The sequence below is a fragment of the Nerophis ophidion genome, linkage group LG09 (assembly GCF_033978795.1).
Source record: "Nerophis ophidion isolate RoL-2023_Sa linkage group LG09, RoL_Noph_v1.0, whole genome shotgun sequence".
NCBI classification, from domain to species: domain Eukaryota; kingdom Metazoa; phylum Chordata; class Actinopteri; order Syngnathiformes; family Syngnathidae; genus Nerophis; species Nerophis ophidion.
In genome coordinates this window covers 25733332-25748230 of record NC_084619.1, presented here as the reverse complement: position 1 = coordinate 25748230, position 14899 = coordinate 25733332, and the positions used below count along the sequence as shown (strand labels likewise).

At 38.5% G+C, this 14899-nt stretch overlaps 1 protein-coding gene across 1 annotated transcript in view; it reads right to left on the bottom strand.

Moving 5' to 3' along the window:
* Positions 1-14625, bottom strand: part of npas4l (neuronal PAS domain protein 4 like) — a 14886-nt gene extending 261 nt beyond the window's left edge. The window contains exons 1-7 of the mRNA XM_061911834.1: positions 14448-14625; positions 14219-14358; positions 14024-14129; positions 7732-7978; positions 7547-7656; positions 4855-4984; positions 1-862 (exon numbers count right to left, since the gene is read on the bottom strand). The exon at positions 1-862 is cut by the window's left edge and continues 261 nt beyond it. Coding sequence (XP_061767818.1) covers positions 1-862; positions 4855-4984; positions 7547-7656; positions 7732-7978; positions 14024-14129; positions 14219-14358; positions 14448-14625 — 1773 coding nt within the window. The remainder of the gene's footprint in view (positions 863-4854; positions 4985-7546; positions 7657-7731; positions 7979-14023; positions 14130-14218; positions 14359-14447) is intronic.
* Positions 14626-14899: the final 274 nt, after the last annotated feature.

Sequence of the window (14899 nt, the reverse complement as noted above, 5' to 3'; positions counted from 1 at the left end):
ACTTTGGAGAGAATTGACGGGGCCGAACATGTCGAAACTGCACGCCAAGGAGGAGATCTGCTGAGCCAGGATGCTGATCTCCGCCTGCTCCGTCTCGTTGTACACCTCAGACGTCATGGACGGCGGCGACTGATTGGGCGTGGGAAGCAACCCCAGCTGGGGAACGTGGTGCACTTGGTCAAGGCTGCCATCTTCCGGCGGCTCCAGGAGGCTGAAGTCCTCCTGATGCAGGACACGGTCCACGGAGCTCTCGCTCATGTCCGACACAGAGAAGCCATCTGGAACGGATCGAGCGTCGGACGCGCAGGCTGGGAAATCATACGCCGGCGATGAAGGCGAGAGCGGAGAGCGGGGGTCGAGGGTGGCGTAGGCTTCCTGCTCGAAGGTGGGCTGCGGGGGGAGGGCGTCGCGGGGTGAAAGGTGACAGGTGAGCGCCGCTTCGGGGTAGGAGAAGTAGGAGGGAGAAGAAGCCTCAGGGGAGGACAACAGCTGATCGGCGTATCCGCGCACATCCATCAGAAGGTCACGGCCCAGCACTTCTTGCTGAGCGGGGGAGCTGCAGGAGGCAGGACTGTAGGGAGGAGAGAAGAGAGCAGGGCTGCCCCCCAGAGGAGGAGCTGAGGCGTGCACCGCATAGTAAATGTCTTCATCAGACTCCATCTTGGGTCTGGAAGCTACGTCCTCACTCCGGCTGTTTGACGTCCGCTGCCTCTTAAAGCATCTGGAGGTCAGACTTTCAGTCTGTTCACTTTCCACTGATGATGATGAGGATGATGGGGATGAGGATGATGGTGACGATAAGGATGATGAGCTGAGTGCATCATTGCAGTTTGTCTTCTGCAGAAACCGGGCCTCTGCTTCACTACAGGTGCAAAAACATTGCGTCATAGATGAGTGTTAAATGCATGCACAGTATCTCACAGAAAGGAGCTGAAGGGACAATACTTTGGAAAAAAAAAACTTGGGATGTACAGTAGAGCACCCTATTCTTGGCTCGGCATTTGTAAAATGCTTACTTGAATGGTTTGATGGCGCTATCTGCAGGTGGAAAAGAGTGCTGCAGCAGCACATTTAAAGTTAAAAGTACCAATGATTGTCACACACACACTAGGTGTGGTGAAATTATTCTCTGCATTTGACCCATCACCCTTGATCACCCCCTGGGAGGTGAGGGGAGCAGTGAGCAGCAGCAATGGCCACGCCCGGGAATCATTTTTGGTGATTTAACCCCCAATTCCATCCTTTGAAACGACACCGCAGAGGCCACCACAGTGGATATGTTTATTTTACTTTTTATTCATAGCTGTATGTAAAAGTGTCTGCTTGTATCTGCTGCTTTAATGTCCTTTGTGTTCTTTGATGTTTGATGTTTCCCTCTTACACACATGGAAGAGGGATGTGTTCTATGGCTATGAGTTGTTGTTTTCCCTTGGCCTCAGTCTGCACCCCCTCTCCAGGGCCCAGGCTAAGACTGATTATTTTAATTTTATTTTAATCTTCTATTTTTTTTCTCCCATTCCCCCCCCTTGTTTACCTGTATCTCATCTTTTTTTGTAAGGGGCGCTGGAAGCCGGCAGACCCGTCAGCGATCCTGTTCTGTCTCCCTGTAATGTTTGTCTGATCTTGAATGGGATTGTGCTGAAAATGTCAATTTTCCTGAAGGAACTCTCCTGATGGAATAAATAAAGTACTATCTAACTAATCTAATCTTTGATGCTGAGTGCCAAGCAGGGAGGTAATGGGTCCCATTTTTTTATAGTCTTTGGTATGACTCGGCCCGGGTTTGAACTCACGACCTACCAATCTCAGGGCAGACACTCTAACCACTAGGCCACTGAGTAGGTTACAGCAGGAAGATGCTTTGACAAAATGTTGCGTAACTGCACGTTTTGTAAGTACAATGCTGTGCCAGTGTATGTTCTGTATTCCTGTCATTGTTACTTTTTGGTACTTAAACTGAATCAAAATGTGTTTCATAACTTTGAGGTATAGAGATAAAAAGACAGATGCCTTAATTATTCACATATTTTTTGCTTGGATTATGTTCCAAGACTAATTTGCAAATAGTGTGGATCTAGTGTACTTATGAGTAGTCAGTGTACAGCTTGTAAAGTATAGATTTACTATTACCTAATAATGACTCAACACACAGCACTTATTGTCTAAATCAGTAGTTCTCAAATGGGGGTACGCGTACCCCTGGGGGTACTTGAAGGTATGCCAAGGAGTACGTGAGATTTTTTTTTAAAATATTCTAAAAATAGCAACAATTCAAAAATCCTTTCTAAATATATTTATTGAATAATACTTCAACAAAAAATTAATGTAAGTTCAAAAAATGTGAAAAGAAATGCAACAATGCAATATTCAGTGTCGGCAGCTAGATTTTTTGTGGACATGTTCCATAAATATTGAAATGTTTAGAATTAAGTTCATTACAATCCCCAAAGAGGGCACTTTAAGCTGATGATTACTTCTATGTGTAGAAATCTTTTTTTATAATTGAATCACTTGTTTATTTTTCAACAAGTTTTTAGTTATTTTTATATCTTTTTTTCCAAATAGTTCAAGAAAGACCACTACAAATTATACAATTTAATAAATCAGAGACTGATGACATAGTGCTGTATTTTACTTCTCTTTTCTTCAACCAAAAATGCTTTGCTCTGATTAGGGGGTACTTGAATTAAAAAAATGCTCACAGGGGGTACATCACTGAAAAAATGTTGAGAACCTCTGGTCTGAAAAATGGCCTTTGCTTACTCAGTTATCAAATAGCCAAAATACTGCGCACAACAAACTAATGCGTAAAATTCCAACAAAAAATCTGACCCGTTAGTAACTCAGTCGCTATTCTTTTTTCTTTTTTTTTGCTGAATATGCTTGCAAAGTAAGCCAACATGAGGCCAAAGAAAGTAGAGAGTGCCAGCACTTTTATAAGGAAGGTGCAAAACAGTATTGTGTGGCTCTTCTCTGCTTTCACCCTCCCAGCTCATCACCGTCGTTGCCGATACGTCATCAATAAAAGTAACATTAATGCATACATTTATTTCATTATTGTTTTTTGTTTTTTGCATTTAAAACTATAGCTATTCTCAATGAATTGTGTTTTGACAAGAACAAGAAAGTTTGATCATATTTCACCTATACTAGGTCACCTGCACTGGTTTCCTGTGCACTTAAGATGTGACTTTAAGGTTTTACTTCTTACGTATAAAATACTGAACGGTCTAACTCCATCCTACCCTGCTGATTGTATTATACCAGTGGTTCTCAACCTTTTTTCAGTGATGTACCCCCTGTGAGTATTTTTTTAATTCAAGTACCCCCTAATCAGAGCAAAACATTTTTGGTTGAAAAAAAGAGATAAAGAAGTAAAATACAGCACTATGTCATCAGTTTCTGATTTATTAAATTGTATAACAGTGCAAGATATTGCTCATTTGTAGTGGTCTTTCTTGAACTATTTGGAAAAAATGTATAAAAATAACTAAAAACTTGTTGAAAAATAAACAAGTGATTCAATTATAAAAAAAGATTTCTACACATAGAAGTAATCATCAACTTAAAGTGCCCTCTTTGGGGATTGTAATGAACTTAATTCTAAACATTTCAATATTTACGGAACATGTCCACAAAAAAATCTAGCTGTCAACACTGAATATTGCATTTTTGCATTTCTTTTCACAGTTTATGAACTTACATTCATTTTTTGTTGAAGTATTATTCAATATATTTAGAAAGGATTTTGGAAATGTTGCTATTTTTAGAATATTTTAAAAAAAATCTCACGTACCCCTTGGCATACCTTCAAGTACCCCCAGGGGTACGCGTACCCCCATTTGACAACCACTGTATTACACCATATGTCCCGGCAAGAAATTTGCATTCAATGAACTCGGGCTTATTAGTGATTTCAAGAGCCCAAAAAAAGTCTACAGGCTTTAGAGCGTTTTTGATTCGGGCTCCAGTACTCTGGAATGCCCGACTTAGTTTAAGTCCCATCTTAAAACTCATTTGTGTTTTTGCCTTTAAATAGACCCCTTTTTAGACCATTTGATCTGCCGTTACTCTTTTCTGCTGTTGTTTGCTTCTGTTACGATTCAGTTTTTGTCTAACCTTCTGGAGAGGATTACTAACAAAAATGAGATCCCACTGAAATGGTCTTGCTTACTGTCAACATGGTGTGGGGAGTGTCAGGGTCTGCATGAGTATAATGGCTATGTTGACCAAGTTAAATGTCCTTTGAGGCACTTGATGATAGGAATAAACTTTGATTGAATAATTTTCCCAGTAAACGTATAAACAGTACTGGTATACAAGCTGTACACCGACTACTCTTAAGTTACAGGGCTAAATTGGGGCCCTCAGTGAAATTTTATTTTGACGTCCCCTCATTACAACATTCTCCACACCCTTTTTATGTGAATCATTTTGTCAGTATAACTTGAATTTATTTTGATGCATATTTTTTCTAAAACAAATGAATGAGAAATATTTTTGGTGTGCAAATATTGGGCTAGGATTTGATCCCTGGGCCTCTGTGGACATGTCTAGCACTTTCACATCAAGCCACAGAAGACTTTTAGAATGTACAGGGGTAATTTGCCATTATATTCTTATCAATGATGGAGCAGGAAGGGGCTAGGAATATACTTGTGATGACATTTCATATGAAGCGCCCTGTCATTCATTGACATCTTATATATGCATATTCACGCAAAGCAAGGATTGGGGATAGTCAGGTGCGGCCTTGCCAAGTTATACCCACGTTTCTATAATACTGTCTCTTGAAAGAACTTAGAACAACTGACGAAAATGTATAAAATACAATAGAAAAGTTATTTGTGGTACCTTATGATGAAGTTAGTGCAGAAGATGTTAGTGGCCTCTTTGTTAGTACAAATGTAGCACCAAGTCCATGACAGATCTTTGCATTGAAGTCTCAGCACCATCCTCAGCTGGATGCCCTCGTCTGCTTGCACTGAAGGCAACAAGGAAAGAAAAGAAGGATGCATACTTGTTACCATGCACACTCACAAACGTCACAGTCGGGTGCAAGAAACAAAAGCTCAAGTCATAATCACGCTTTTATGCGCAATAATATATAAATCATGAATTATCAGATCACAAATGTTACAGAATGAACTAATGAGTTAAAATCCCTGCAATCTTTCTGGCAACACATTAGGAGCAGTTTGTCCTAGTCGTCAGGCACATGCAAATTGACCCAATTTTGTATTTATTTAAGAACAAAAAAATACTGTCTCCTTTGTCAATTCTCCCCAAATATGTTTGGATATCTGATCATTTATTTAAGATGATTCTCTTGAGAGGATTATTCCCTGACCTGCTCAGTGGCATTCAGAAGCTACATCTTAAGAATCATTTTTGCAATAAATGTGTTTATTTGTGGCTTGCGCACCAGCCCCTGACATTGTCTGTCCAAATTGTTTTCTGTCTGACCGTACAAGCTCTTTTACCTTAACCGCTTTATGGCCAGCGATTAGAGTTAGTACAAAAATGTCACTCTAAAATACAGCCTGAAAGAACTTTTGAAAAAATTGTTACCAAGTTTTGTGCAAATTAGTTGCATGCATTCAAGTAAAACGTTTAAAATACGTTCCTAAATGACATTCTGAAAATAAAACAACTCAGTGGCCTTGTGGTTGGAGTGTCCGTCCTGAGACTGTAAGGTCGTGAGTTAAACCCCGGCCGAGTCATACTAAAGACTACAAAAAAATGGAACCCATTAACGCCCTGCTTGGCACTCAGCATCAAGGGTTTGAATTGGGGGTTAAAACACCAAATGATTCCCGAGCTTGAGCACGCTGCTGCTCACTGCTCCCCTCCTCTGCCAGGGGGTGAACATGGGGATGGGTCAAATGCAGAGGACACATTTCACCACACTCAGTGTGTGTGATAATCATTGGTACTTTAACTTTATGTATATACACATACATATCCATCAGTCCATTTCTACCGCTTATTCCCTTTTGGGGTCGCGGGGGGCGCAGGCGCCTATTTCAGCTACAATCGGGCGGAAGGCAGTGTACACCCTGGACAAGTTGCCACCTCATCACAGGGCCAACACGGATAGACAGACAACATTCACACTCACATATCCATCTACCGTTTTTCTGACACCTGTCCCTCTTGGGGTTGCGGGGGTGCTGGAGCCAATCTCAGTTGTATTTGGGCATAAGGCGGGGTACACCCTAGACAAGTCGCCACCTCTTTGTATGACCAACACAGACAGACAAGCTTCCCACACTAGGGCTAATTTAGTGTTGCCAATCAACCTATCCCAGGTGCATGTCTTTGAAGCCGTAGTACCGAGAGAGAACCCACGCAGTCCCGGGAAGATCATGCAAACTCCACAAAGACCCCCACCCCAGGGATCGAACCTAGGACCTTTGTATTGTGAGACACATGCACTAACCCCTGTTTTACTGTATATACATAAATGTATATGTATATGCATACAAACATATATACATACATATTTATATGTGTGTGTATATATATATATATATATATATATATATATATATATGTATATATGTATACAAATATATATTGTATAGATGTATATATGTATACATATTAACAAATATATATATATGTATACATATATATATATATGTATTCATATATATACATACACACACATATATATATGTATACATATATAATATATATATATATGTATACATATATAATATATATATATATATATATATATATATATATATACATATATAATATATATATATATATATATATATATATATGTATACATATATACACACATATATATACATATACATACACACATATATATATGTATATATATGTATATATGTATATATATATATGTATATATATATATATATATATATATATATATATATATATATATATGTATATATATATATATATATATATGTATAAATGTTCCTTCACAGAGGCACATCTCTTAAAATAGCACATTAGTAACACAAAAGGATTAACTGGTCCACAATAATGTGGATTAATGTTTATTCCACTCCAACCAAGTGATTAATCTGGATATTTTTTTATTGTTTGACAGCACTAGTCTGAAGTATTTTTTTTTAAATGACAATTTAATGCAGTTTGCAGAGTCCTAAATATCTCATATGTCATACATACATACATTTTGGACATTAATGCTCACGGGAACTGTTTAGCAAAGGTCCATTGTGTGCCCCAGTGCACAAAGCAATGTCCATAAAAGCGTGCTTGGATGAGTTTGGTGTGGAAGAAACTTCACTAGCCCTGACCTCACGCCCTTCAAACGCCTTTGGAATGAATTACAACTTATAGCATGAGCCAGCAGGCCCTCTTGTCATTGACCTTTGACCTCAAACATGTCCATCTGGATGAAAGGACACACATTTCTCACAGTCTATGTTGTTGTAATGATGGTAAACGGGTGGTCTGAATGCAAAGCGTCCCAACATTTTTGTCCATTTCAAGCAAATTGCCTTTGTTGTGAATAATTCAAACCTAATTATATACTCACAAATCTCTCTGTGGTAAGTCAAGCTTGAAGACAGATCTTCTGGATGGATTAAAGTGTACCACGATCGCCCCACCATTTCGTCCGCTGAGTACCCCAAAAAGTAGAAAACACTGCAAGAGACAAGCGAGTATTTGTGAGTAAACACATTGACAAATGCTAAAACAATAGTACAGTATGTGCAGTACCTGTGCGAGAGCTGCGCCAAGCTCATGTCCAAGTTGTGTTTGCTGTGGAAGCTGGGACACAAGTGGGACTCTGTGTCCCTCAGGCGGTCCACTGTGGGGGTGCACAGCGCCACAAAAAGGGACTGGCTGTTGGGGACTGGACAGTTCTGATGGAAGGATTGGAAGCTGCCTCTGACCAGCATGGAGCAGCTGCCATGCTGCTGTTTGAAGGCCCTGGAGGTCTGCATGCAGCATACAAAGCTCCTCTCTGCAGGGTGGAAAAAACTTATAACAGTATCCAATATGCTTCATTCCATTCTTTACATGAGATCTTGCAGGAAATATGACCACTTTGAGACAAATGTTACTAACAGAACCACTTTAATTAGATTTTTGTATCCAGCACTGGTCTCAAGTATACTACATTTGTGTGTGTGGTTATTAAAAATAATAGAAAATGGCCTAATCCGAAACACAATGAGGGATGAAGATGCATTTTCAAGGTCATTACAGACAGGCGTTTTCAGGTGATCTATTTTTAATTTTTAGAACGCTATAGTAATCAAAAAGATTAAAAACTAGCGATGCATATGTGTAGACCATCCATCCATCCATTTTCTACCGCTTATTCCCTTTTGGGGTCGCGGGGGGCGCTGGCGCCTATCTCAGCTACAATCGGGCGGAAGGCGGGGTACACCCTGGACAAGTCGCCACCTCATCACAGGGCCAACACAGACAGACAGACAACATTCACACTCACATTCATACACTAGGGCCAATTTAGTGTTGCCAATCAACCTATCCCCAGGTGCATGTCTTTGGAAGTGGGAGGAAGCCGGAGTACCCGGAGGGAACCCACGCATTCACGGGGAGAACATGACCAGTGATTCTCAAATGGGGGTACGCATACCCCTGGGGGTACTTGAATGTATGCCAAGGGGTATGTGAGATTTTTTTCAAATATTCTAAAATTAGCAACAAATCAAAAATCCTTTATAAATATACTTATTGAAAAATATCAACAATTCAAAAAATCTTTATAAATATATTTATTAAATAATACTTCAACAAAATATGAATATAAGTTCATAAACTGTGAAAAGAAATGCAACAATTCAATATTCAGTGTTGACAGCTACATTTTTTGTGGACATGTTCCAAAAATATTAAAGTTAAAGATTGATTTATTTTGTAAAGAAATGTTTAGAATTAAGTTCATGAATCCAGATGGATCTCTATTACAATCCCCAAAGAGTGCACTTTAAGTTGATGATTACTTCTATGTGTAGAAATCGTTATTTATAATTGAATCACTTGTTTATTTTTCAACAAGACCACTACAAATGAGCAATATTTTGCACTGTTATACAATTTGATAAATCAGAAACTGATGACATAGTGCTGTATTTTACTTCTTTATCTCTTTTTTCACCAAAAGTGCTTTGTGCTGATTAGGGGGTACTTGACTTAAAAAAAAATTTCACAGGGGGTACATCACTAAAAAAAGGTTGAGAACCACTGGTGTAGACAACCATAATGTACTCCACCATACATTCACTACCACATTTTCGATCGTACACATGTAGCGTAATATATTATGTATATATACAGTACAGGTCAAAAGTTTGGACACACCTTCTAATTTCAATGCGTTTTCCTTTATTTTCACAACTATTTACATTGTAGATTGTCACTGAAAGCATCAAAACTATGACACCTGTGAAGTGAAAACCATTTCAGGTGACTGCCTCTTGAAACTCATCGAGAGAATTCATAGTTTTGATGCTTTCAGTGACAATCTACAATGTAGATAGTCATGAAAATAAAAATGAAGAAAACACATTGAATGAGAAGGTGTGTCCAAACTTCCGGCCTGTACTGTGTGTGTGTGTGTGTGTGTGTGTGTGTATATATATATATATATATATATATATATATATATATATATCAGTGACGTGCACGTCCCATTATGGAAATTAAAAAAAAGTTTAAAAAAAAATGAATAATTAAATTGTTATATTTATCCAGTGATAATACTATAAAGTTATTTTCCATTTAACTTCACCAGTTTTAGATTATTTTTATTCAAAATCGCAGAATTTTCACATTTGCTGTTCAAATACTGAGAAGAGACTTGCGGTGAGTCACAGCCAGTTGAGCCTCACCATGGATTGCGCAATGACTCGGCTAACTGCTGGCTGCTGTGCAGTGAGACAGTATTGCTATATGAATTATATTTTACATTTCCATAGTTTAGTTAGTTGAGGTATATAATGTACAGTGTATTTTGTCAACAACTGTATGTGTGTAATGTATTTCTTGTGCTGGGCAATCATAAAACGGCTGCGAAGACGCACTGTGTGAGGCTCGCCTCCTGGTGGTAGAGGGCGCTAGTGAACCCAGAGATCATTCTTGCTCTACTGGGCTAGGCCTGGGGACATCTGAAGTCCATCCATCCATTTTCTACCGCTTATTGAAGTCGGTGTGTGTTAAAGATGTCGTTTGCCTGCATATTGTAAAAACAACTGTCCAACATTTTACAGCTAATTGTAAACTTATAGGTGCCGACCATCAAGGCCGAGTCGCGACAAAAGAGTGTGTCGATGTTGAGATATTAAGTAGAGTTGGTAAGTGAATTTGTTTGCTAATAGTAGCTACTAACCGTACTCATGTATTTTCTATGGGCGATTAGCATCGTGTTTTAATCCCGTTTCCTACAATGTTTCTGATCCGATTGAATTTATATTCATGTCGAGTCTTTATTTTGGGTACTTATTGTGGCGTTTTAAGGCCATCTGCCTTTTTTATGCTACAGTAGAGACAATGAATGAACACTGCCGCTGGCGCGTGGTTACACCTGTCATAGTGACAACACTGTGTACTGTCGTGTTTGTTATTTTGTAATTATGTGTGATTGTTTAATATTGTTAATGTTAGCAGTATTATCGCTAATAATGATTATAAAAATAATAAGTGTAATTTATTTATTGAAGTTCGAATGATAGATGAGTTAATGTTCATATTTATGTGCGCGCACTGATTGAACTCCGGGTCCTGTGTTTACGTAGGCCAGGTCCCTAAGTCTTGGATGGGGAGCTGTAGATAGGCCTCGAGCCCGAGCCCAAGGATCTCCACCTCCTCAAACCCTGAACTTCACCTGTTATGGTCGGGCCGGTAGGCGGCTTACAGCCGAACCCCTTGCCTCGCACCTCATTGCTCTGCAGCCTTTTGCACTACCTCATACACAGCCTGCCCATAAACTGAACTTTCACTACAAACTGCCATATCCACAACCCCAACCCGTGTGGCTGTATGAACTGCGAATGCACATATGGACTGCGATCAGTCTCATATGGCTCCTATAAACTTGAAGAACTTTTGATATTACTTTTTATGAATTACCTGGCTAAACCAACATTGTTTGTTGAGATTCCTTTCTGTTTTTTTCTTTTGTTTTGAATGGCCATTCCTATTAATGTCTGTCCACTAGTTGTTGCACTGTACATGTTTAAATAACACCAGTATCAATTAAAGTATTTCATTGTGTCTGTTCTACTCTCTCCGAGTCGTAATCTAGACTTCTGATTATCCCAAATATTGAGAACTTCTACTATACTAGCTAAAGTACCTGCTAAGTACCAATGATTGTCACACACACAATAGGTGTGGTGAAATTTGTCCTCTGCATTTGACCCACCGCCTTGTTCACCCACTGGGAGGTGAGGGGAGCAGTGAGCAGCAGCGGCCGGGAATCATTTTTGGTGATTTAACCCCCAATTCCAACCCTTGATGCTGAGTGCCAAGCAGTGAAGAATGCTGGTATGAGCTTTTAAACATAACCAGTTAACTGCAGCCAATCAAATGGTGAATAAGATACTCTATAGGGCAAGGAAAACTCACACCCATGATTTCGTCCTCTCCAAGGTTCTCATAGTCATCATTGTCACCGACGTCCCACTGGGTGTGAGTTTTCCTTGCCCTTATGTGGGCCTACCGAGGATGTCGTAGTGGTTTGTGAGGTGGTTTGTGCAGCCCTTTGAGACACTAGAGATTAAGGGCTATATAAGTAAACATTGATTGATTGATTGATTGATTGATTGATTGATTGATTGATTGATTGATTGATTGATAAATCTGACTGTGATGAAGACATTGCCTCACCAGCCATGAACCTCACCGCACGTCACTGATATATATATACTATATACTATAGCGAATGTCCCCTCAGGGGCCGCCAAAAAATACTCAGTACTCAGCAGTACTGAGTTGCAATGCACTTTTCTGCAACTTGTGGCAATAATGACAATATCAAACAAACAGAAGCCCTTTGAGACACTAGTGATTAAGGGCTATATAAGTAAACATTGATTGATTGATTGATTGATTGATTTATTGATTGATTGATTGATAAATCTGACTGTGATGAAGACATTGCCTCACCAGCCATGAACCTCACCGCACGTCACTGATATATATATACTATATACTATAGCGAATGTCCCCTCAGGGGCCACCAAAAAATACTCAGTACTCAGCAGTACTGAGTTGCAATGCACTTTTCTGCAACTTGTGGCAATAATGACAATATCAAACAAACAGAAGAAGTCCGGAGCTAAAGTCATAGATGTTTCTTAAGCGCCAAAATTATGACTAAGGATGTGAAGCTGTATTTTCATTTGCACTTTAATTTTATTGGCAGTTTATCCAAGAAGCTTGTATATTTTATATTATTATAGTTAGAATGTATTTATTTTAGCCCTGGGTAATGGCACGTACATCTGTTTTTCATCACTATTTATGAATTATTTTGCAGTATATTTGGTTAGTATTTATTTTTGTAATCAGCCTGACCTTGTTAATAATATTTGGGATTAGCAAAAGGTTTCATGTCATTTGACAAAATTCATCCATTTTTATTTGTAAATAGGATAGATGTGTAGCACATTGAAAAGAGGAAATGAACATACAGTATGTGTAAGTAATTGCTATGAAGTATAAAGGGGAGGATTAAATTAACATTGCTTCTTCCTACTTTTTTGGGCATGTTGTAAAGACAAATGAAAAATATGTGAAGATAAAATAAACTTCAACCAACCAACATTTGTCATAACACCTTGCACATTTTGAAATGTAAACTAAAGGAATTTATTTTAGATTTAACAATGTCAAAGATTCCAAATTACATTAAATTTAATTAAATTACAATAAAAATGAAAAACATTTTAATGAGTAGTAAAATTATATTTCAAGGAGCATTTTTTTTTTTGCACATTCTATTAAAGAAATGTACTTTAAATTTAACAATGCATAAAGTGTGATGTGAGTGTGCTGTCTGTCTATCTGTGTTGGCCCTGCGATGAGGTGGATAAAGGACAAGCAGTAAAAATATGGATGGCTGTTAAATCATATATTAAATTAAATCGAATCATATTAAAAAAGAAAAAAAAAATAACGTGTTGAATAATACAATACAAATTTAACAGAGCATATAATACATTTTCTAAAAACAAATTCCAATCCAATCTAACTGTACATGTCCCTTTAGAAATAACTCCTTATTATTTAACGAACTAATTATTTCTAAGTGGCTTTACATGTATATATCTTTATCTTATTATATTTTTTTAGTTTCTGTGCCTTTATTGTGTATTTTGTTAATTACACAATACATGTATTTCCCTTTAGAAGTAGTTAGTTAAATGATAAGTAGTTACTTCTAAAGGGCTTTAGATGTATTGTGTAATTAACAAAATACATAATAAGGGCACATAAACTAAAAAATATAATAAGATATAGAATATGAAATACTTTTATATCTTTTACTGCATAAAAAATGGTACACTAATTAAATGCAATTTTCCTTTTCAAAACTTTTAAAGAGCATTATATTGTGACAACCACTTTTAAAAAAAACAGCTAAAACAAAAAAAGACATAAAAAAAAGAATAACCAAGATAAACCACAGTAAGAACAAGTACCAACAATGTATAAAAATCCATAGAAAATACAATGTAAACAAATACACCACATAAAATATACATATAAAATAAATTAAATAGTATGGAAATACATTTATTTTGAATTAATTAAATGTATTTAATTGTAATTAACTCCAATTTAATTGAATTAGATATAATTACTCTGCATGGACCAAAAACTTGCTTTTTGTGCAGTTCCGCTTGCAAAAGTCATCAAATGGTTACATTTATTTTAGGCCCCTATTGGGATTCAAACCACCAAATACAACTACTGCACACAAAACATATTTGTAACGTGCAAACACTATTGGGTCTTTCTTTAAACAAAGTTTTACCTGACGATGCCCTCTTTCCGCCGTATCCTTTCAAGGTGGACTGGACAGTGTGGATGTCAGCACGTTCCACCATGTCGTATATGCTGTCTCCTTGAAGCACGTCTACCTGCCAATTGAACCCATGGTTTTACCAAAAATTAGAACTTTTCAACTTCCTATCCAATACTGCATGCATCGAAGGCTTTATACACCAACCATGGAAAGGCCGAGATATTGGGCCACATTTTCCGACACGTAGACCAGCCTCCCTTGGGCGGTAGTGACCAGGATGAAGCCATGCAGGGCTTGAAGAAAGGCCTCATAAGGCAGAGAGCAGCCGTCGCCCGAGGGGATCCCTGAAGGATGAAATGTGCGAGGTAATCCCCAGGACAGTTTGACATTTTGAAGTGATGGAGTTTAAAAGAATGAAAGACGGGAGACTCACCCTTGAAGACAACCGACTTCCTGATGTAGGTGCAGATGGCGGACATGGAGTGCAGGTAAGAGAGGCGCTCCTGCTCCTCTTGGGGGATTGGCAGCAGAGCTCGCATATTCCTGATCTCGTGATTGATGTGGTCGCGTCTCGCTTTGGACGCTCCTTTGGTGGACCTGTGATGGACCATGGCGCTTCGGTTCGATCAAAGAAACTTGTCAGCACTGCCTCAACTTGACGATTAAATTCATCATAGGCCTGTTTAAAAAAAAAATAACCCTCTTTTTTTGAAAAAGTTACAGTGCTATTTCCCTTGCAGTCAAAAGCAGACTTTGAACATAAAGGGTTCCTATGGCAACGGCTGTGATGAGAAGCTGTCTGCCGTGGAGGATGAGGGCTCTCTGAGGACCCTGCATGTGTGTGTGTGTGTGTGTGTGTGTGCATGTGTGTGTGTGTGATCACTA